At 38.2% G+C, this 23,927-nt stretch overlaps 1 protein-coding gene across 2 annotated transcripts in view; it reads left to right on the forward strand.

Moving 5' to 3' along the window:
* The first annotated feature begins 1,143 nt into the window (after positions 1-1,143).
* Positions 1,144-23,927, forward strand: part of LOC100645079 (FK506-binding protein 2) — a 112,352-nt gene continuing 89,568 nt past the window's right edge. Inside the window, exon 1 of one of the 2 annotated variants that reach the window (XM_012309306.3) lies at positions 1,144-1,455. In XM_012309306.3, the coding sequence (XP_012164696.2) occupies positions 1,223-1,455 (233 nt within the window). In that variant the 5' untranslated portion in view covers positions 1,144-1,222. The remainder of the gene's footprint in view (positions 1,456-23,927) is intronic. The other variant, XM_003395876.4, reaches the window with a different exon arrangement.

Genomic DNA, 23,927 nt, shown 5'->3' on the forward strand with positions numbered 1-23,927 from the left:
AATTTTGTCATCCGATAACGCGGAGAATGGCGTTTCTGGGCCACAATATTTCATCGTTTAAAATCGATCGATCGACACAATCCTCTAGTGCCATATAATATGATACTGCTTTGAATAATATCAGTATTATGTAGTACATAATGCCATAATCATGCTACATCATGCGAAACGAGGAGTTCAAATGCCAATAAAAATCCGTTACTGATCGATTTTGAGGTTTTACTATAACCTGCAACATATTATTGTTCCCCCTATTGCAGTTCAATGGTGCGCGGTACAATACACTGCAATTTATGCTTCGGTATAACTCCTGTCTCCATAATCTTGGGATATTTTGTTAAATTATTCAATAGCTCAATAATAAACAACAACGAGAAAATAATAAATAATAATAAATAATATGTCGATCGGTCGATATAATCTCATTTAGCAAGCGTGTATCGCGCAAGAAATTCTAACCAACGCGTCACTGTACTAACGATGCTCTGCGCTTCTTGTACAGGACCAAGAAACTGCCTGCAAGGCTAAATTACAAAGTGACCCGAATAGAGACGCCATACGAAGATGCCACGAGACGCGACTCGGTTCATCACGAGAGATTCGAAAGATGTTTGTTAGCGCAAAGAAGGAAGAAAGAGGCGCGAATGGTTGTTCGAAAGAAGGACACGCGGGTTAGATTCGAAGAAAGAGAGAGCCGGGATGTTAGGTATAGCGACGTAGCCACGGCATGCGTGCAATAGGAAAGGAAGGTCGACATTGCCGAACCGTACCGTGGAACGAAGCCGTGACGAGGAAGAAACAAGGAAAAGACAAGAAGGGACTTCGCGCGGGCGAGTGAGAAAGGAAATGCGCGAGAGGAAGTGTTTGGCTGGAGGGAGAGAAAACGAGTCGGAAGGGAAAAAGGAGACGCGAGAGAGGATTGGCACGCGAGAGTGTAGGAGGGAAAAGGAGAGCGAAGAAGAGAGTAAATGGGAGCGAGAGAGAGGGAAAGCAAGGAGGAAAAGAGGCCGAGGCAGAGACCTACATATTTCGTGGGGCCAATGAGACGGCGCAATGTGGCGGCACGGTGCTCTCGTCCTTTTCCAACGCGTTTGCCTGATCTCGGAGCGAAGTACAGCGCAGCCAGCGGTCAGAGGGAGTGGGAAACGAAGGTAGCTCGGCGGAGTAGAGCGCTACACCGACTCAGTTGCTTACGAGCATTTGCCAACGAACGAACCGAGTCATGGCTGTCCGTTTAGAAAATAATAACGCGGGTGTCGTGCTCGCGACGTGCCGTACGGTGCTTCTCGTGTTCGTCGCCGTTCTTGTTCTTGCAAATGCCGATCAGAACCAGTCGGGACTGAAGGTCGAAAAGCTGTATGTACCGGAAGTATGCGACGCCAAATCGAAGATCGGTGACCAGCTGACGATGCATTACACCGGCACATTGGTGGATGGTACCAAGTTCGACTCAAGGTCAGTGACACATTATCAACACGATATACGTATAACAGAGAAACAGATAGATTTTATGTTAGATTCCACGTATGATCGAATGTAATTTCTTTGTTTCGATTTATTTGATCGTCTCTCGTTGAGAGGTTAGTTCGGCGGTCGGTGGCACACGTGTCACGGAACGCAATGTATTACGCTGATTACGTGGCCGACGTATTTGTGCTGCCATATGTTTTTTTTTCGACGCGTACCTCGTCAAACGGTCAAAGGATTCTTTCATTCGGTAAATAAACATCTGTTTTAACGGCTGGGCATCTGGTCTCGCGAGTGGGTTCTGGCATGCCACATTCAAATGTAAGCGTCTGTATCTCCATGTAGGTTAGGATGATGTCAACGATGAAAGATTAGAGACAATTATTGTATAAGATTTGTAAGATTTTCTCCCGTCGTAATCTTCTCTGCTAGATCAGTTCGTTATAGTCTATATAAAATGATATCCTCATGAAATGAAATAAGTCACATCGATGTGAGTTTAGAAAGCTGACTATACCTGTATGTAATATCTCGTAAAAAATTATAATATAGAGAAATGCAGAAAGAAACGTATATTTTTAGAATTACGTTGTTTGATATAGGCTAGGGAAACATTGTTTCAACGTAATAAGCTTCGTATATCATTCTCTGTTTCTTCTGGAACATTATGTCGTGCAAAAAAGATTCGCGCTGTTGTCATAGTTTTTCTTCGCAGCGATGCTAAACTTGACCAATTATCTTGAATTAATCATATCTCCATGAAGATTTTCCCTTTCGTCATGACATTACGTAAGGTATTCCAATGATCGCTATACAGCAGTTTGATATCAGAGTGCTTTTGATTTACAACCAGCTTTTAAATTCTATCGACCAATTGAAATAACGAAATGCGAATTAAAGTATCATATGTAGCAATATTTTCATTTTATCTGCAATCTTTTAACAACTATCTCACCGTATAGAAATAAATACTAATCGTCTATTTTGTATCAAAAAGAATTACTAACCTATATAAATACTAAACTAAATACACAAAGCACTTAGGTAAATATCAATAATCAACAAGCAGTTTTAGGTATCCTACGATGTTTTATTAAATATATCGCCAGACTAATCTGATCTGACGAGAATCTTCCATTAAGTTTCCTCGCATTAACGCGAATTTGCATCGCAAACCCTCCGCGAAAATAATTAACTAAACTGTATTCTCGAGTAGATATTACATAGAATCGATGTCACGTAGTACAAGCGTCCCGAATAGCTTAAAGTTAGAACACTCCTAAGTCGTACGCATTCCAGACGACGTGCTTGGAATTTATCTTGTTCCAGCAAAAAGTGTTTCGAATCGATCCACAGCCCTCTTAAAGTACGATTATATTCGCATACATATTTCGACCGCTCGTTATCGCTATACATGTATATATCGATTATGCATTTGCATCAAGGGATTAGGAAACATTGTCAAAGACTGATTAGACCGTTTAACTCTGGAACCATTAAAAAATGTGTTGTGTGTCGTAATAGCGTGAATGTAACTCCGTTTGAGTCTTCAGTACCGTTGAGCGGGAAAGGTTTCCACATCGATGATTCGTTCGAACGCGATTGGAACGCACGATCTGCCAACGCGACGTCTGTACGAGAAACAGGCACAAACAGATAATCTTAGCAGTAATCTGGCAATATTTTCACAGAATTCCTATATGTAGCGTATTGGTTATTATTTATGATGTTACTTATGACTGCGGACTTTGTATCTCTAACACTTCTTTGTATCTCTAACTCTCTATCTAAAAAGAAAAACATCCGGTGAAAGTACAGCGCTTGGTATATCATTTCGCAACTAACGTTGTCCTATTTTGCCTGATAAAATTAAGAGGTAACTAATTTAAAAAAGTTACATTCAGCGATTGAAAAGATTGCAAATGCTATTTTGAGAGAATCTTTTTGATTATGTACACTAATGATTTTCCTAAAACAACGAATAGCCTTTTCTCAGTTGAAATTCAAGCGAGTTTGAGATATAGAATATTCGAGGATTGTAACAGAGTTAACTTTCCTCAGAAATTAAAAATTATCGATTGTGAAATATTGGAAATAAGCAGCCAATGGAAATTATTTCAAATATTTCTTTTGGAATAATATGTGTCGAATCGGGTTTCCTCGCCAGTATAACGTATAATATTTGGAATGGAAATTCTATGCATTAATCTATCTGTAATCGATACGTGCATGTGAAGTAGATATATGTTTATATATATATATTGGCAATGAATTTGTATTTAAGTGAATTTAAATGTAATGAATTACATGCCGTACAGTCTATAAAAACTGAACAGAAATTCTTAACAAACAGTGAATATTACAGACTGTTACATAGAGGTAAAACCCAAGTAAATATTAATTAAACGTAATGTTCTGATAATGACGTTGCTAATGTTACAACGGGACTAGTTCGTGGTTCAAGTATTTTTATACCTCTTGTTTTCTTTCCAACGGTATATAACTAGCAAGCATTGAAAACCAGTGGCGAACGCGAAAAGTTAATTACTCTGCGAAAGCGTGTTTCGCCGATTCCGTTATGATAATAGGAAACAGGCGCGTTCCCACCATCTAGAATAGAATCTTAGCTGATTATCGGTAGTGAGAAATCTCGGCGGAACGGCCTCATTCGAATTCAGGCCCTCGACCGCGTCAGAAATCGGATTTGACAGTCGGTTTACTTACGTGCTCCGCTGTCCGATCCATGAAGTCGTTCGCCAGAATTAATTGCTCCTCGATCCAGAGGTGACAAACTCTCCAGCCGGTTGATCGATGACAATATCGTGGTCTAGTGACATCTCCTGCGGAACGTCAAATGCTTCCTAATATTGTATTTTACAGAAATTAAAGAGGCGAACTTTCGATCAAGAGAACCGACATCCGTTCGTTCTTAGGCTACTTGTTTTTTCACGAATATCTATTTTACAAAAGTCAAAAGTAACTTCGCTTTCCACCAACAGCCCTGCTCTTTGACTAACGTAACTGATAACTATTCCGATAAACGATGTTAAATATATTTTCGCGAGTAAATAAGACTAGTTATCGCGTTCACCGGTGACCTCTATTCGATGATAAATTAAGCAATCGCATTTCCTTTCGTTGCTGGTTATCTCTTGAGTGATTGTCAGCGAAATGTCGGATTATTAATAACGATGACCCCTACAGACTACAGAAAAGAAAATGAGGATCGTCCTTGGATTAATCTAAGAGTAGATGATACTGGGTTTGATGCAGCGTGTTGGTATTTTATGGAAGCAACGTATATTATCAGATTAATTTGCTGTTGTTAGATTAATTAAAAGATCTATATTTTACTTTAAATATACAGTTGAAAATGCTAAGAAAAAGGTCATAGATTGGTCGTGGAAAGATATTTTAATATAATGTTGTTTTTCAATGGCTCTGACGACTTCTGATAGCTTAATATCTGCTGATAAAATTGCCATTTGAGTCAATTGCGTGGAGATAATATGACATGAGTTCTTACATACGAAGCGTATTATCATTATTGCGGATACCTACTTTGGCAATGAATTCAATGATCATTAATAAAAGAAATTACATTGACATATTACATAAGTTACTTGTTTCACATCGGTTCGGCAGAAATTCCTCTTTAATACGTGATTTTCTTTGAAATATCTTTATATTATTTAGCAACACAAATAGACGCATCCAAATGTCTCCTTCTTTCTATCTATCTATGTATTAATATTACAATTATTTTCTCAAATAATGGCTTCTGTAAGATTTTAAGAAATGTCATTAGAGAAGTTAGATCAGGTAGATTTTCACATATAAATTTTTATAGTAATGCGATCAGTCACAATATTTTTTCTAGTTTGACAAGTGAATTGCAACGGATTACGTGCGCAAAGTCATCTGTATGATGGATTGCACATCGTTAGATATTTAAGACATGTATTTCCAAGAGGATTTGCTAAAGAATAAAGCCAAGTTAGTCGTGCGTTTATTACACAAAAACATCGCCTTTACCGATCCCTTGCGTATTTTCTGCTCGGTCGAATGTTAAATCCAGAGACAAATATCGTTTCAGTATCAGAGAATCTTCCTGTATCTCGAAAGATACCTCAAGGAAATGTCATTTTTCTATATATCGAGTTATTCACGCGAGCGGGCATCATCGAGCAGCTCTTTGTGATCTAAATTCGATATTACGAGCGAGTACTAGCTGGAAACAGGTCCTTTGAACTTGTAATATGTCGCAAAATTGTGTCGCGATTGGATAAATCTCGTTGACGGATTTTAGCGTGTTTTCATAATTTCGTGCATCTGAAATCATCGCTCGTTAAAAATTTCACGTTGGCTTCTCGTCGGGACGTTTTCATGTCCCGTTTGAACGTTTCTATTTCTTTCTTTACCCAGCAGGTGCTTCGAACTCGCTCTCATGCACGTTGCTTTGATCCTCGTATTAATTAAAACGTAAAAAACTGTATACACCAAGCAGACGAATTTCCCTTTGTACGCACGGATACTTTCCCGAGCGTGACGTATCGCGTTTGAACATTTATCACGTTCAACTTTCTTCGGTGTGCGTTGTAATTTTAAGCGTTTAAAATGAGAAACGCGACACGAGCTTGAGGATAATTTTAGTTAGAAGAAAATGAGCAGGTTTACAATGTCTTTTTTTTATTAGTTAAGTTATGATTAGTTATTAGTTAGTATTATCATATATCAAAAAATAAATATAATTGTAATTATAATTTTGTTTAATTATTATGATATAATTTTTCAAAAATGAACAAACCAAGTTACAAATCGTTACTATTATATATTTCGAGACTAGAGATAGATAGAAAGAGATAGATCCACTTTCTGTAATTTAATTGATTTAGATGTTTGTTAATTGGAACGAGATTTATAATTGCCAGAGAGAACAACACCTTTTTACGAAATAGAATATATTTTACAATCAAATTTATAGCAACTGATTGAATCGATTTTATAACCTACAATTATTTCGGTTGCGTATATTTCATAATATATTATACATATACCCAATGATAATACGATACTTGCCAACAAATCGTTTCATTCATATTAATAAAAGAGTGTAAGTGGGAATAAGATTAACTGTGAAATAAGAAAAATGGCTATTACCCTTAAAAGAAACAGGTTAACATTTACATAAATAAGAAATGGTAATTTCTTCCCAGGTTGAAGATTACGCGCTCGGTAACCGGCTCTCTCGATGATTACGATAGATCAAACGATAATGATATTCGACCAAGCTGACCGTCCTGACGTGTTTTAAAATTGTTTCGTGGGGCCGTTACTGGTACCGTTAATCGCGGAGTCAACACATTGCGCCACGAAAAGTTAATAGCCACTTTTGAGGTCAATACGAAGAAAGGCGATGAATCATTTCGCTGCATATGTATGATACCTTGAACATAGCACGATATCTTGCTTATAAAATATTTCTTGCTTCTTTCTAGTATTCAATTATACTTGGATCTAAAGATAGTTTATTCTCTGGTATCAAATATTACAAATATTATATATTTAATATATATTAATATACATATTTTGTTAATTTTTAAGAATTGATTACGGTTAGTAGTTCGTGTGATATTGAATATAGAATTCAAGACTGAATGACTTATAGCTTTCAGTATTTTCGTTATGGTTTTCATAATGCATGTTTTAATGGATCACGTTTTATTGCATGAATCATTTATTTTTAATTCGTATTTATTCTGCAAAGTAAATGTGCCAGTGTACCCTGTTAGAATATTTTTTATAATAATTCTTGAATTTATAATAACAATAATTTCCCCTCAAATATAATACCGTTTAATTCGACGTTCAATTCCATTTGATTCAAAGTCAAACAAACGTCTAAAAAATCCTTTGAAACGGGGAAAATTTTACAGATACTTTTCAATCAGGTTGCCTGTAAAGCGTTCGTTTACAGAGGGATTACGATTAAGCCACGCGATAAAGGCGTCCGTCGTGATAGATTTTTACTCTTTTACAGTTTTCTACCAAGCAGTTCCATTAAGAGTTCGTAAAAATTTGATGGAAAACACGAAAATGAAACTGTGTGATATCTGTGATTACTTCGCGTACTTGAATTAATCCGTTTATAGGATAATTCGTTCTGTTCGATATACGTGTAATGTTCACATTTTATCGTGAGATCCTCTTTAAAAGAAATAGCGACGAGGGATTTGTACGAAACATATGACGAATTCATTCGTCTTTTGTTCACGAAATAATTCGACCTTTCAACAAAGTGTTGTTTGTTTCGCAAACAATGTTACTAACTGCCATAGAAAAATTGGTTCCGCGTTTTATAACCTTTTCACCGGGCTGTGATTCCGCCGGCATTGTACTTATTTTCACGCGTAAACAACGGTTAACGAGAAGTGGGAAAAAGATTGGTCGTCGTTGAATACGGGTGTCGGAAATAATACAGGGCGGTTCGTGAATGTGCAACAATACTTCTGTCTTTTTATCACGAGTCTACGCGATAAAATAAGTGAAAAATGTACGAATGAGCGGAGTGCTGCATGCTATGGCTTCCAAATGCTGGAAGATTAAGCGAGTATTTCACCGTTTTGTCTTGTTTTTGTCGAAGAATATTACATAACAGTAAATCGAATGATTTTAAATCCGTTATTCGTGCAATTTATCTAGCAAAGTAACGTTTTTCAACTTGAATATTTAAATTATCATGTCTTTTTACTCGTGGCTTTCAATTATTCTATAGATTATTATGGTTTTACGAAATATAACAAAAGAAAAAGCTTCAGATATAGAACTAGTTGTTCGTAAAATTGGAGCTGGTAGCTCCGTAAAATCTGGTAGAACCGTTCGAAAACAAGACGAATAAAATTAAAAAGTGCTTAATCCATGTCTAAATTCATGGTGTTCATATATTTACGGCATAAATTTGAATTTCATTTATCTCCATAAAACATCAACTGTCGTATAGCCTTCTCCTGTCGTAACGCATACATGTACAGTTGTAAACTCGTGCAAGCTATTTTCTGCCTTGTTAATTTCCTAATTACGCGTGGCGATTAAACTTCCTTTTTGGGAGCAACGTTCGCCGAATGAAATTGCCAACCCTACCACCGAAAACGTTTTGACGGGATCACTGATTAAAGCTTTAACTTTTCGAATCTTTAATGACGAATTTAAAGCGTACACTAACGAATCTGCAGCGTCTTAATAGCCAATTACAGCTACCGAATTACGTAAAGCCGGGAGTGCTTTCAATGATTGTCGTTAATATATATTTGGACACTACGATGTTCCAGAAATTGTTGCTCTATGCATATTTTATTCGTAATATCGTTATGGAGTTACCTTCTGATATATTGAAACACTTACTATAATTAGCAGAAAATTCTGAACGGTAGATATTATTGAACGAAGAAATTCAACATTGATAGTAATTACATTATTTTAAGGCACTTGAGACATTTTATTTTATTTTTATAAAGGTACTTTTTCTATTACGAAGTCTAATGTCTTAACTACTTTCTATAGAGAACGTCTATCTTTAGATTTACCGGCCTCGAATCAACCAATATAAATATACAAATACCCCAATTTACATATAAATATATTTTAAACGCAATTTTATCACAAGACTAGTCTAAAACCTTTCTTAGTTTCTTCGTCAAAAGGAACCACAATTCCGTCGTTTCCAGATCGCAACACGAAAAAGAAAGCGAGGCAAACGACGAGTTGGCGCGATGATTAAAAGTGTCGCGGAACTTTCATTCCGGATGCTCTTTGCTTGTCGATTGCCACTCGTTCCGCTTCTTCTTCGTCTTACTCGCCTATCCAAATTCCGTCTCTTTTCATCAATAAGCTTCGCGGTCGCTTCGAGCAGCCGTTTATTGTGCCCCGTTTAGGTGGTTCCTGTCTGTATACAGAATTTCACGACGGTTGTCGACCATCCACGAGCGAAAACGTCGACTCCATTTGCCGCGTCCTCGCTAAAGAGCTTAGCTTCTTCGTTCATGAGTCGAGTTCTCACCCGGCACAGCGAGTTCTCCGGGCCAGGTTCCGCCATTCCCAAAGCAAATCTTCGGTCGTGTCGGTTTTTGTTCCGCGAACATTCGCGTTCTGTGTCGACGCTTTAATGCACTCTTTCTAACACTGCCTCCCTCCGACTCTGTCTCCAACCCTTCCGCCTCGACACACTCTCGCGCCCGTTCGTTTATCTCGTCCTCCCTTTTCCATCGTTCACGGCGTGTTTCTCGCGACGCGTACCGAGCAATGCGTCGACTTTCTGAAGGCGTTCTGTGAATCGGTGCTCGGTGAACACACGGCTCGTGAATGTTGTCGACGGCTATGGAAATAAAGGCAGACACGCGACGCATCGGTCGCTGCAAAAAGTGCCACGGAATCTGCGTCAGTCTGTTGGATTGCTCGAGTGCTTCTCAGCCGACTAGCAGACGTTTAGATTGCTCGTGTTCAGGTTTCACGGGATGCAACGCGTGATATGTTTAGGATGATAATGTTGGCGATAGTGAACGCTGTGGCTGTGACAGATTGAGGTGATGGTTCATAGAATTCATTCAGAGTTGTCATTTCAATGCTGATACTGTTCTTATGGGTTTATTCATTGTAAGAACTTTAAATCGCGCTATTAAAGATTTCAACGACAGACTGATATTGTCTATTAGATAATTTATATTAACCAAAGTAGCAGAAAATCATCTTATAAAATGTAGTAAGTTTCTATGATGCATCGATGCATGTTGAATTAAATATGGATTTTCTAATTTTATCTAAAGTGCGTTTTAAATCTTTGCCTTAATATGTTATTAATCGAACGAACCTAATTGTTTTGTTCGTTCCCTTTTGTTGATCGTACTGTGCCGACTACTAGAAGCTATCTATAATAACTAGCCCATAAGATCATTCACTATCGTGGCAAATAACTATTGAAACGATTGCTAAGGACTAGATATGACAAGTGACGACTACGAATGAGAATATCAACCAAGGATGACAACCAACGACTGACTATAGATACAGACACTTGAACGGGGGTAAAGTAGTTAGTCGCTGGTGGACGGTGGCTTTGCAACAAGGTGATCCGATTAGGTCAAGGCTCGGTACTGTGAAATACCGAAAAGCGTTAGGCTAGGTACCAGGTATCAGGATTTCAAAAGATCCTTTGGGATATGATTTTATGGTACCTTGCTAGCAAGGAATGATCAATCTCTAACGAACGAATTTTCGCTAAATGCCGCACGTGGAAATAGCGAACTAAAGATACGCGACGCTCTATTGTATCAAAATGCCACCCCATTGCATTTCTTATCGTGTAGTAAAAGGAAGCTCTTTTGAGTTTACGGTTTTATCGAAGCGACAAATATCTTTAAAATATTCACGAGTGGAAAGCATAACTTTTTGTATATGCATGCTCTCTCAATTACTACATTTCGAATATCTATCAATCGATGATGTTATCGATTTATTCTGAATAAATACGTAAATTGCATGTAACGTTCTTCGAGTGATGCAAAGAAGTTGGATACTGAAACGCATCGAGGCCCGTTCTTTCTTTGTTTCCGCCAGCGTTACGCTTTCTGTAACTGCTCGTTTTAGTATTGCCGTTTTTTCTCTCTCTTGTTCGTTTCGTTCTTCCCTGTTCTTCTCGAACGACTGTCAAGTTAAAGTTCTGCTTTATTGAGGTTGTACCTATCTCAGTTTATACTGTACAGTCGTCCGTTTCTTAGTTCCCTCGGGTTCTATCTGTCTGGTCTCGCGGTCCACGCGTTTATCGAACGCACACATGTCGCTTGACTTTGACGATATGTATACTCGCGTAAAGCTTCACCAGAGTGATACTTTTAATAAAAACTATCAAAGCAAAAATTAACTAATAAAAATTATTCAAGTGAATGGCTAATAAAATCATTGAATTTGAAAATCGTTTTATTAAACGACCAAATAAGAAGTACGCGTGCGCAAAAAGACGAACCATAATGCCAGTACTACGTTTAGAATGCCATTTGTGTATCAAGATGTACCTAGTTTATCTAATCGTATCTGTCACGTATCTGTAGGATTCCCTTATCGATTTAAACCTGAGCTGAGTATCGCCAGATTTTAATTGTACAAGTGCGTTACTATCCGATTCGAAATATATCGGAAGAATGAAACGTGTCGAACGAAACGAAAGCAGATAACCAGGATCCAGGAGAATCCGTTCGTTGCTTTGCTATTCGTCGAGATTGCTGCGTACGCGACGGACCTTATCTTCTCGTTTCGTTTGTCACGGCGCCACGGTGCGATTAAATCTAGGACGAGATTACAGCGTGTAACTAAAACGCGAACCATTCGAAGATAAACGATTTAATCTGATTCCTTCGATCGCGTATTCCGAATTTCACGTGCTGTGATCGACGAACAGAACAGATTCTTTAATTATAACTTTTGAAAACTATACTGTACATACGGATATATAGATCTTACTTTATTGTTTTATCGCTTGTGCTTTGTTACTTTGAGCTGGGTTGTGCCCTTTTTTTTAATCGAACGAGTCGCGTATTTTGAACATACGTGAAGTATCATAATTGACGAAGACGATAAGTATTACATGATTTGATGAATTTTTGTAATCTATACTATACCATTTTTGCTTAATACCGAACGAATCTTTCTCCATTGTTCGCGAGGAGAATATAGCTTTAGCGTGATTTAAGATTCAGTAAAATGCAGTAATTAAAATTCCGCGATCAGAAGCTTCTCTGCTATGTTTGGAATTTTGTTGAATTCCTGCCTTTCCGAACACTTGCCTATGGTCTTCTTACACTTTCATATTTAATTAACGCGTCTCTATTATGTAAAGCATAAAATAAAGCAAGGAACAGTTTCTACATTATTATCTGTTTCCTTAAAAAGGATACAAAGATCTACTACATTAAATACCTAAAATGCTTGTATCTATTATTTTCTTCATTTTCATCGCATTCCATCAATCTTAATGAATTCAATGGAAACTGGTCTCTTTAATAGGTATAAAATAACGATAAAAGAGATGTTCTCTACTGCTAATTCATCCATTCCACGATATTTCCGTAAATACTCGAGTATCGTTCCAGCACACTCTCGTTACACGATACACGATCCATAGTTTAGATTATTTGGTAGTCGTTCTACGAATATATAATGCCAAGTGAAACCGTGTAGCAGGACGAAGCATAACGGGAGAATCGGAGCGGATATTAAAGGGAATCCGAAGCTTATTCTGTTACACAATGCACATTATCTGATTTTATCCCGCACGGTTATCGGCCACGATTCGACAGATTAGATCCGATTCTATCTAGGGGGAATGGATATTCATCGAATTGGTGGGTATCGAACAGCTGGGTGGTTCGTGTTCCACCGAAGATAACTCGTTCTTGTAATTGGCAGGCCGTGTATCATAGAAATTCAGTGGTGATCGATGAAGGTTGACCGCCGCGCCGTTTGGAAATGGGTCGTATCAATTTTGCGTAGCGCTCCCCGGTGGGTTGATCGAGTTGACCAGTTGTTAGCGGTGTTGCCTTGTTTGGGGACGAGCGGTAACGAGGGCTCGCGGTGATAGAAAATTAACGAAGCATGTCTCGAATAATTGGTGAAGGGAAACTTGCAGAGGGCAGCGGTACCTTCGAACAAAGTGTTTCCGGAATTTCGAGCAGCGCGTTCGCGGAATCTCCCTGAGAACGAATATTAATTTTCGTTGATTGAGTTCTCGGTTGCCACTCATTGTTGCGTTGTTACCTAAGATTCTACCAAGTTGCTGAAGTTATTCGTTTGAGATAGAAATGGTATTAAAATGACAAAAAGCTGATTTAGACTTGAGAAATTTCAATAAAATGGAGTAGGGTCATCCGACTTAGTTAGTTTCAATATCTTAAAATTCAATTTTTCACTTCGTACGGAATAATCAAGTTTGTTGTATATTGCGAGATGGCATTAATCTTCGATATCGTAATGAAGGAATGAGAAAGCGTTGCGCGCTTTAGGTGTAGTAAAAAGAGTATCGAAAGTGAGGAGTTACTATATAAGGACAAAGAATAATTTCGAGAAATAAAAATGATGTACACATATAGCGTTATGTAATCTAGGCTGTTGATAATTTGTGGGAATATTAACGTTATTATCGGTTGGGAACATCTTGTCTGCTGAAGCTGTATTGGAAGATTAAATTACAAGTCATTTGTAGAAAACAATAATCATCGAGCTCTTAATGTGTAAGATATATTTCATTGTTTATCGCGTCATTAACATCTAGCCACGTACTAGTCTGCTCTTCAATTTATGATATTCGAATTTGCTCAATTACGAGTAAAAACGCGAATTTTTTTAAGATTACGAGTAAGAGTGAATTAAGTAGAGCGTCTTAAAGTATAACTTACACCCTGGAATTTCATGTGCAAGCAAGTTGCGACGCATGCGAGAGATCATTATCAATAAGCAAACGTGAATTAATCTGTGTGATCTGTTCGTAGTCAGGAAGAACCGCCGACCGCGTTATAGCGCGTTTCGCAACTACGATGGAGAGGGTGGCTTTTTGAAATTATTAATGGTACTTTAACGATCCGTTCTCTGCCGAGAACATTATAACTCGCACACTCCATTGTTCGCGTCTTCTCTCGGAGAAGAAAAGTTTCCGTCACGGAAGATAACGCACGATGGACCAAACGAATCGATGCACGCGAATAAAAGTTAGCCTTTCAACGATTCGTACTCTTTGTTTTACGATGTAATTGATTATCTTCTTGCATCTGTCGCGATACAAGCGACCCTCTACATATCGCACGACCTATTTGCCCAGTGGGTGGTCGTAATGACGAAAGTTTCGCGATCCACGGTTCAACTTTGCGCAAAAACCGGCCGTTCTTGTCAGCCGTTCGATCGAGCTTCGAGTGTCCATTAGAAATACCATGAAAACATCGAAGTCAATCTAAACAGCTGGATGATGTATGTACGATAGCGTGACGAGAATTCTATAACAGTTTGGATATCATCGCGCCCCTGCTTTTCGACCTTTTCCCCTTTATTACTCTGGCAACTTTTTTCCTCTCATAATCGTACGGTCACTGCGTTGTGCCAAGTTGCTAACCCCTATGTGCACGTCGATATTTTGACTGTAATCTCGAAGACCGTACTTTCGTTTAATAAGAATGATCCTTGGTTTATGACACGCGTAATAGGAACGAGAAACGAACGACGTACCGAGTCCTTTGATAAGAACGTTATTGGATCTCTGGCGAAATGTATAAAGTTTTTGATTGATTCGAAGAATATAAAGTAACATTTTTTATTACGCTTTAGTCATTGAATCATGACTCTGCGAGGGCAGATTGAAAAGTTTCCGGAATCGCCGCTAGCAGTTGCTTTATATCTTACTGCTATTGTCATTCCGGAAACTTTTCAGTCCGCCCTCGCAATATCCTGTCTTATAAAATTTGTATCAGAATAAGACACACCAGTGATTTTAATATCTTTGACAAGAATAAAAATCTTCATTTTTTATTTATTATGGATGTTCTCTACGATTCTATGTTTAATTCTACGATTTAGACATGTTAGGCAGGTAACTTTACACTCGGACTTCTAACAATCTTTGTGTTGATTAAAGACGCCCCTTTCTTATCTTTCGTATTTTCCCTTGTCACTCGTTCTTCAAACGATCTCGACTAAAGTTTGATTCAGGATCAATTATATGCAGATTGAATCAGTCTAAGATTCGAGGAGCACAAAATGTAGAGAATAGGAAAAGGATTTAGATTAAAAGACCATCCGCTAAAACGAAGGCGGAATAAAATTTGAGTATCGTAAAAATCGCACCGCGGATTATTGAAAGATGGTTTAGAGGAAATATGATAAGAGTAACAAACTCTAATAGGGAAATGTACGCTTTCAAACAGAAAAGTTACCAATCTTTTACCTGTACGAATTTGGAAGATAAAACAGACTCTTCGTATTTACTAAATACAATCAAGTCTGCAAGGCGCTATCTATCGATATGATTTCAGAAATTATAATATCTCCCAACATCGAGAGAAATCACCATGTTTTAGTCCATAGAACCTTGCAACCACCGTTTGCATCTCAGTTCATAGGCAGTTTCTGAAAAGCGGGGCGTTCACTGGAAACTTTGAATACATAGTATCCCGTTTGTCAATAATCGATGCCCGTCTAACAATCTAATTTCACGGCGGCGTATCTGGCATCAAGCGGAATTCACGGTGTGTCTGACTGTCTGGTTGTCTGTCGGTACACCCAGCGTACGTATTTTATGCGAACGGCTGTATTCGTCGAGCGTGCACTTGAGAGACAGCCCAGCCGCAGAGAACAGACGTATTCCGCATTAATTTAGCCACCACCGCCGCCGTTGCCGCAGTCACCTCCTCCTACGTTACATATCTCACGTATTTAACTAAAACACGCCAGTAGCTGCGCGTTACTTCCGGAAACTTCAACTTTCCCGGAAAGACAGAGCCGAGGCCCAGCGCCAGTCGAAATCATTAGCGGTGCCCGCGAAATAGAAGCACCAGCGCGTGTAAACGGAACACGCGTGTAGATGGGATTCATAAATTAAGTAAACTGTTTGAATTAACAACATCCTGCCTGCGGCTGGCCCGCAACGCAGCATCCAGATACATTCAGATTAGGCGCATAACAGAGCAAGTGTTACGTTAGGGTAATATTCCTGAGTTATTATTTTAGGGTCTCAAAGGAAACGCGATACATAATTTTCCAAGGACAAGATGAATATAGAGAAGCACACGAAGACCATGGAAGAATGCGCGCGATAAATTGAATTTCCTACTTTTTACAGGGAAGAATCCTTAAAATTCAGCACACTGCCGATCAATATCATGTTATCGATATCGTTTGTCTATTTGGTTTGCAACAGAATACCTGTGTTTTTTATACTCTACAAAATAACTCTTACGATATTAACGTTTTGAAGATTGTACAAAAATGAAAAACGGATAGTAAACGGCAATTTATTTCGATACGAAATTCATGTAAAAGGATACAGTTTTTATTAAATGAAATTAGATACTGAAAGTTCTAATTTTATACGATACTCGACGCGAAATAAGAATAAATAAAGGATGTGTTTACAAACCTCAGACAAAATCGATATCTCAATCGAGAAGTAATACACAGCACGGGAACTGTTATTGCAATGTGATTTATGCCCGGAAAGTAAGTTCAGTTGGATACACTTTAGAACACGCAAAGTTATAGTTGCACCGCACTTTTCTGTTATAACCTTGCTTTTAACTAATAAAGCGATTTCGCGGAAGGACGTAAGTCTTACAGTTTATTTCGACTTAATTCTTTTGAAATTAATAAAAATACGTTTTTCAAAATATCTTTTACGAAGGTTCTTGGGTTTTTATCATTTTTCATGCTATCACTAATAATGGCACTTTTTTGGAATATATGATACTGTTATAGACAACTAATGAGATTATAAAGAGTGTCCCAGTTATTTTTTCACTGAACGATACTGGCATATTCTATGGACAGAAATAAAGAAAAAAAATGTCATATAAATGTAGAGCCATGAATGTTGAGAATGAATATTATTAAAAAGATAATAGCGCATTCATTGTTGGGAAGAAGAATTCGCTTGAAAAGGATTAAGAAAATAATCCTAGTCATAGTCGTGAAAAACGTACATATTCTCGTCACGTATTTCAAAGCGAAACGAAAACCTAATCCAAAGTCGAAGAAAAAAATCCTCCGTTAAAAGCGCGCTAGCGTTTTTTTGTCTCTTTCGAAAAGTGAACAATACGATTTTGGAATAATGGACTGTCAGATCTTAAATTAACAATTCATTGGGAAACTGGTGGAACTTTCGGAGCTTTTTTGTCGAGGTGTCAGAAGAATTTTCCTGAAACGATCCCCTTTTTTTTTATATTGGTATTTTTTCTGCTGGCAGGCGTACTATAAAAATTTGACATGCTTTTCTCGCGCTGCGCTGGTACCATCTCCATCAAACGGGATTCGCACAAAAGCACGACCTTTCACGTTCGAAAGAGAATTCATTTGATTAAACAATAAAAGCCGGCGTTAAATTTAAACCAGCGCAGCGAACCCGTTTGTTGTCGTTTTATTTCATTAAAATATTTCTTTCTTTCTTTGTTTCGCAGCGATAATTTCATTGTATCTTACTGCACAACTGTAAATAAGAGTAATAAAAGTGAAAGCAAGGAGAAGAAAATATGTCTGGTAAATAGTAGAGCAACTCTTACATTGCAGAGTACTTTTAGCCATTTCTACCTTTTATACGAGGCTTTTCACATATTATACAATGGTATATTACGACGAGTGGTATACATTATTTTATATTCTCTTATCATTTTTAATGACGTAAATGCTATATTTCTTGAAAAAAATATATATATATTAAATACATTTTTAAATAAATAAATATTAAAATAAATAAAATTGATGTCTTTACTAACTACGGTAATTATCTTTAATATAATTAAACACAGTCAGTACTCGATAATACTATTAAAAAAAATGTATAGGGCGACGATATCTCAAACACCGTAACATTCAAATATTACTAAGAGTCATTGTAATCTTTATAATTGCAAACTCTATGGAAAACTCAACGAAAAAAAAAGAATGTTATATTTTCATCACTCGTAGAAGTCGCGTTACCTCCGTAGTCACGCAGTAGCATTAAAAACTTCTCGGTTACCCTTTCACCCTGGTTGCATTAGGAAACCGATGCACGTAACTCCGTTTCCATTCACGAGATCAATTATTCGCGCGCGAGCAAGTTGGTCGACGCAGGCCCATAATTTTCCCATGTTTGTTCTAACCGCAACGTAGCCGAAGCAACAGCGTGTTCGAAGGGTGGCGTACGTGCGCTCACGAGCTGTTTAGCGTGCAGACCACGAGTCCCCTAGTCGATTACCTTGAAAGTTCATTCGTGAACGCAGGAGTGGCAGCTCCGAAGGGCCGATAACGAGGAGGCAAGGTACGATAACGTTATCGTTCTTAGTAAACCTTCGGCCTCGGTGGCGTGGACTCGTTGTGAAGTGTGCTTCGTAGCGTGCACCCGTTATCTCGTTGTGCACGGCTTCCTGGCTGAAGCCTAGCATCGACCACCAACCACGTGCCGATACATTGCAGAAAGCTGGTCATCGTGTCCTTTATCGAAGGATATGTCCTTTATCGATCCGCGACCTTTTATTCCTATCTGGTCCACATCCTCTTTTCTGTTTCGTCGTAGCTGATATCTATTTTCCTCTGATACCGATGGCAATGAAATTTATTCTAATGTTAGCTTTTCTTGACATATTCGTTGGACTATTTATCGAATTTGTTGAATGTTCTGTTCATTGGATAATTAATTTATTGGTTTTTAGTTGTTTATAACAATCCAAAGGTACGTAATAAAAATGATTCTTAGTCACGTTTTCTTGGGAGAACAGGAAAGAATGGTCCAGCTAGCGTCTTTAATTTCTACTCAATATATTTGAATGTTTTGAAGGAAATATTTATCATATTATATAAATTGTTGTAAGCGCATTTGTAATTATATCAAAGAAGAACTGCGTTTAATTAAATCCAGTATATATATATATATATATATATATGTATATATATACATACATACATATTAAAATAAGTTCATCCAACATGACAGTAATCCCAGCGTGTGATAACGGTTTTCATCTAGATACATGCATCGAACGACCATTCGATGCACTTTATTTCGTTGTTGTCAATTCGACGCAAATTTCAATTAACCGATCCGTGGCCGTCAAGGAGCGAACGTTACGATAACGTACAGGCTATCATGCGTTATAATCGTAATACTCCGGCGAAACAGAGACATCGTTGCACAAATTTCCATTTTACGAGCGGTAAAATGGAAACAGGCGTTATTTGCCAGTGTGCCCGCTTTCATATTTATGAAAGACAGGCATACAAATGTGTGTTTCAAATTGTGCAGTCGTGTTCGAACAGTTTGTCAACGTGCGTTGCATTTTGCAATTAAACGATATAAACGCGAGCTGTCTTTTTGTCAAGGGGTCGCCTTGTTGCCGGCATTAGTCTCGCAATTAATTTCTCGGTTGCTTACGATGTCAACGTCATGCAAGGGCTAATTGTCCTTCTATCAACATAATAGAGTACCTACGTAGTAAAGCACGGGCCATCAGTAAGTACGATCGTCAGAATATTCTACGTGGCAGCACTGTGTACTTTACGACGTGTATTCCGCTCCCAAGACCTAGTCCTGAGCGTGACAAGATAATTACGACGCGACGCCGTGAAATGAATTTACCTAATCTTCGATTGTAACTTTGCCCGAGTTGAGCTAACTTAAGTTCTTATGATCACGTTTTGTACTAATATTTTATTGCCATTATATCGGCCACGCGGTCACATAGGGATGTCCCTTTTTAAAGAAAATAATTTAATTGTTTGTAAACTGTAAATTTTGTTGCTGTTTATAGAGATAATGACTATGAATAGAATAATTACAAGATAGTGGAAATAAAAAATCCAACTTTGAGGAATTTCTTGCTAGAATAGCATTTATTGAACATTATAAATCGATTCCTTTGTCATGAACATTGATAGATGTTACAAAATAAGTATTTATGATAATGATCGAATTGTAGAAAAACTAACTCTTAGTATTATTCAACTCTTATTATTATTATTAACTCTTAGTATTATTCAATTGCTCCACAATCGCAACGAGAACGATCAGAAAAGCTTATAGATATGGAGTAAGATGTTTCGATGTTTATCAACTTTTTGTTTTCTTTTCTTTGTAAGTCATATAATTGTTTTTTTTTTCTTATCGAGTTTGAAGCTTCCCAATGGATTAGTACGGTAAGTTCGTTTGAAGTGCTGGTTAGAACGTTGTGTGACTCCGAAATCGGAAAATCCTACTTTCTATGGGCCATTAGAAGCCTCCCTCGCGATTCCGACGCCAGGAAGTTTCTGCTCTCACGGTTAAACTGTTTCTCTACTGATGTTTATTGTGTGCTTCGTGGCGAATCCCATAGTTCTAGAGTCAGGAAATTTCAGATTCTACGGTATCAGACGGACTGCATCAGTTGCTATACATTTCATATGGTGTTTTACGACAATCAAGGACTTAAAAATTAAAACTTCATTGTCTCGGTGCTAATATCGTTAGAGTTCACAGAACCTTAATTGGACATTGTAGTTCGTTGCAGTTTCAATTATTTCCAGTGATTTGTTTCGACCGAGTAATCAATCTGTAAAGTGTCATTAACTCTTATCAGATATCCTTTCATACCTTTGAGCGCCCGGAAGAATGCACTTTTCTTAGAAATTTATTCTTAAAAAATTACTCGATGAATAAATATCATATTCGTTTCATTATATACGAAATATCTTATTATTACCGTACCATTGCAAAAAAATTGGCAATCTCGTACATAAACGTATATATCCAACTAATTAATTTCCATACATCGCACACTGTGCGAACATTCATGGCTGCATCGTCGACATAATTTTGATGATAATTTTGACCAGCTTGTTGTTCTAAATTCGTGACTCAACCAAGGTTTTATAATTTAACGTCGCATGCAATGTTTGAGACTTGACTTTCCTTAGCACGGGGAAAGATATCTTTTACGGCGGAGAAAGGGTGGTATTATTTATTTATCGCAGCCACGCGCGATAAAATTTGCAAATGGAAGCTGACCTTGCTGCTGAGTGGATACGTGGTGGCGCATGGATAGAAACGGATTATTCAACATAATAATCCGGTCCGACCAAGCTGTTTTGTATTTCGAGAAGCAGTAAAGTTCCGCGGTACTGGCGAATTTGTAGAATTTCCACGGTGATAAGACGCGTTATAGTTTCTAATTGTCGAGGAATAATCACTAGCGCCGTTACTCAGACGGTAATAGGGCGGTATTGGCTTAAAGAGCCAATTTGTAGTCGGAAGTGCAGATGTGATATTACGATACGTTTGCATTAGTATGAACTGTACATATTCGCCTGCGGTGAGCGTTACATTAAACGCAATTTGCAATATTCATTCAACCCTCGCACCCCACCAACAGAACCCTTTGTCGACTATACCGCACGCGTGCGCTCGCGATCACGTCCCCGTTCTTGATTTCGTTCCCTCCCTCTTTGAAATTTGATTTCGGTCTTCCCGCATTATATCCAGATTCCAGCAGCGTACAAAGACTGTCATCGATATCCTAGACGTTACCGAAGAATTTTATGGGACTATTGCGTTAAATAGAGGAATCTAACGAGATTTAAAATTTAGATCGACCATATTTCTGAAAAATACTGGATTATACGTTACGACAGACTCGAAATTAAAAGCGAAGATTGTTGGTATGCGAGTGAAGCACGCGAGGTTACCAAACGTCTCATCATCGTTAAAATTAGTTTGATGCACAGCGCCTTAACCTCCGCAACCATCAATCTTTGCAGAGCGATTTTCAAGAAAGATAATTTTAAGTCGAAATAGATTTAATCGTATTTAATGGATTTTATCGTCTCATCGCATATTCAATATTCGGAAAAACCACTGAAGAGATATTTTTCTTATACAGATTGAAATGACATTTAATTATTTACAGAATGCGCGACTCTTATAATCTTGTCATTTGTAAAATACATCATTCTTTATTTATCATATATGCATCTTATTATGCATACGTATTTTTTATATCGCATTAAGTAAACTTCTCCAACGAATTCACACAATATCTACCAGCTTATGTAATAAGTCCTCTCACCTTTGCATGTTATATATACGTTGTATGGATAAAATATTGCTTGTAAATGCATCATGACACAAATGCACGCTTGCTCATAAAATTCCACAATCTTCTTGAATTTCCAGCTTCCTTAACTTCGCTTGTTGGAACAAAATAATACATACAGTTTTGATACCTTTTAAAAGAAATGCCAATAAAACTAATTAAAGCTGAAACCCAAGCTAATATATCCGTTTGCCGTAAAATCAATGTTACGCTGATAGATCAAACAGATCAGCGTGCGTTGAAATTCGTATGGGAGTAATCTAGAATTCATCTAGCAGTAGAATTAATCATATGGGCCGCGTGAGATGGTGCGCAGAATTTTTGGTGTTCGCGTCTTCGGGGTTGCATCGCAATTTTCCCTCTGGCGAGATTATGAACGTCCGTTGTAACATCCACCGGGCAGACTTGGTCCCGGGCAAGTGCTTTTTCTGTTATTAACGACGTCGGAAAATACTCGACCCGACCTCGATACCAAGTGAAAACTGCACGGTGTAAGCCCATAAACAGGAGGCAGCCAGAACCGCTTGCATCCACGTCTACGAGGTCCCGTAAAACTGTTCCAGTATTTCATTCTCCGTAACCGCGCTGCCCGGTGCCACTTTTTCTCCCAGCCAAGGCTGTTCTTGCGCGAGGAAATATTCTTCCGCGTCCGTAGGCTCTCCGGTTACACGTGCCTCGTTTGCCACGAACCTACCTTCTTCCTTCTCTATCCACCCTCTTTTTTTTCTTCTTTTCTTTTTAACATTGAAATCTATTTCAACGTGAAGAATCATGAGCAACGAGAGAAAGAGAGACGGGGAGAAGGAGACGGACAGAGTGAATTATAGGGGTGAGGGGGAAGGTGAACGCTTGCGAAATAATTAGGAACCATACATTCTGACCGCGCTCGACTCTTCAGCCCTTCAGCCTGTTCGTATTTTTACCAGTGGTAGCTTGTTTCCTTTGCGTGTCCGTTTCTACTTTCGGCCTTTCTAGCTTTATACGAGTTCGTCCAATTACATTTCTGGCCGCTGTATTATTCATTCGGTGAAGCGAGATAAACTGCCCCGGCTTAGAGCTCGATTATAAGGGTCGTTGCCACTCCCACCCTCCTTTCGCTTTCTCTCTCTCTCTCTCTCTCTCTCTCTCGCGTGGTTTCCTCATTCATCTCTGGTCTCTTTCGAACATTTTTCGGAAACTTAGTCCCTGGCTCGAGTTACGTATTCATCTTTAAGACACGTTGGCATGTATGTGAGCGAAGAAGTGTGCGTTATGACATACTTTGGATTCGCGAACGTATCTTTAAACATTTTGGTGAGAAATCTCAGGAATTATACGATCTCAGTTGGATTTGTCTGACGTTATTCTATAAGTGACGTTATTTTCATTGGTCTTATTTTGTCATTCTACGCTCTGTACATTTATTTTTGCTTCGTCTATTCTTATCGCGTTTCTAGTGTCGTTATGCAAATTTCCTATCTTAAAGAACGAGAGTCCTTCTCGGATATCCGAAAGAATGTATCGATCAAGGCATCGGAAGGTAGGCTTTAAACCTTTTATTTGCCGCATTGTAGAGCGGTCTGGCGTTCGCAATCAGCTCGGAGTAGTCGGGCTTCGTTATCCTCGTTGACAAGGGGT

This window comes from Bombus terrestris, chromosome 6 (genome assembly GCF_910591885.1).
Source record: "Bombus terrestris chromosome 6, iyBomTerr1.2, whole genome shotgun sequence".
Lineage (NCBI taxonomy): Eukaryota > Metazoa > Arthropoda > Insecta > Hymenoptera > Apidae > Bombus > Bombus terrestris.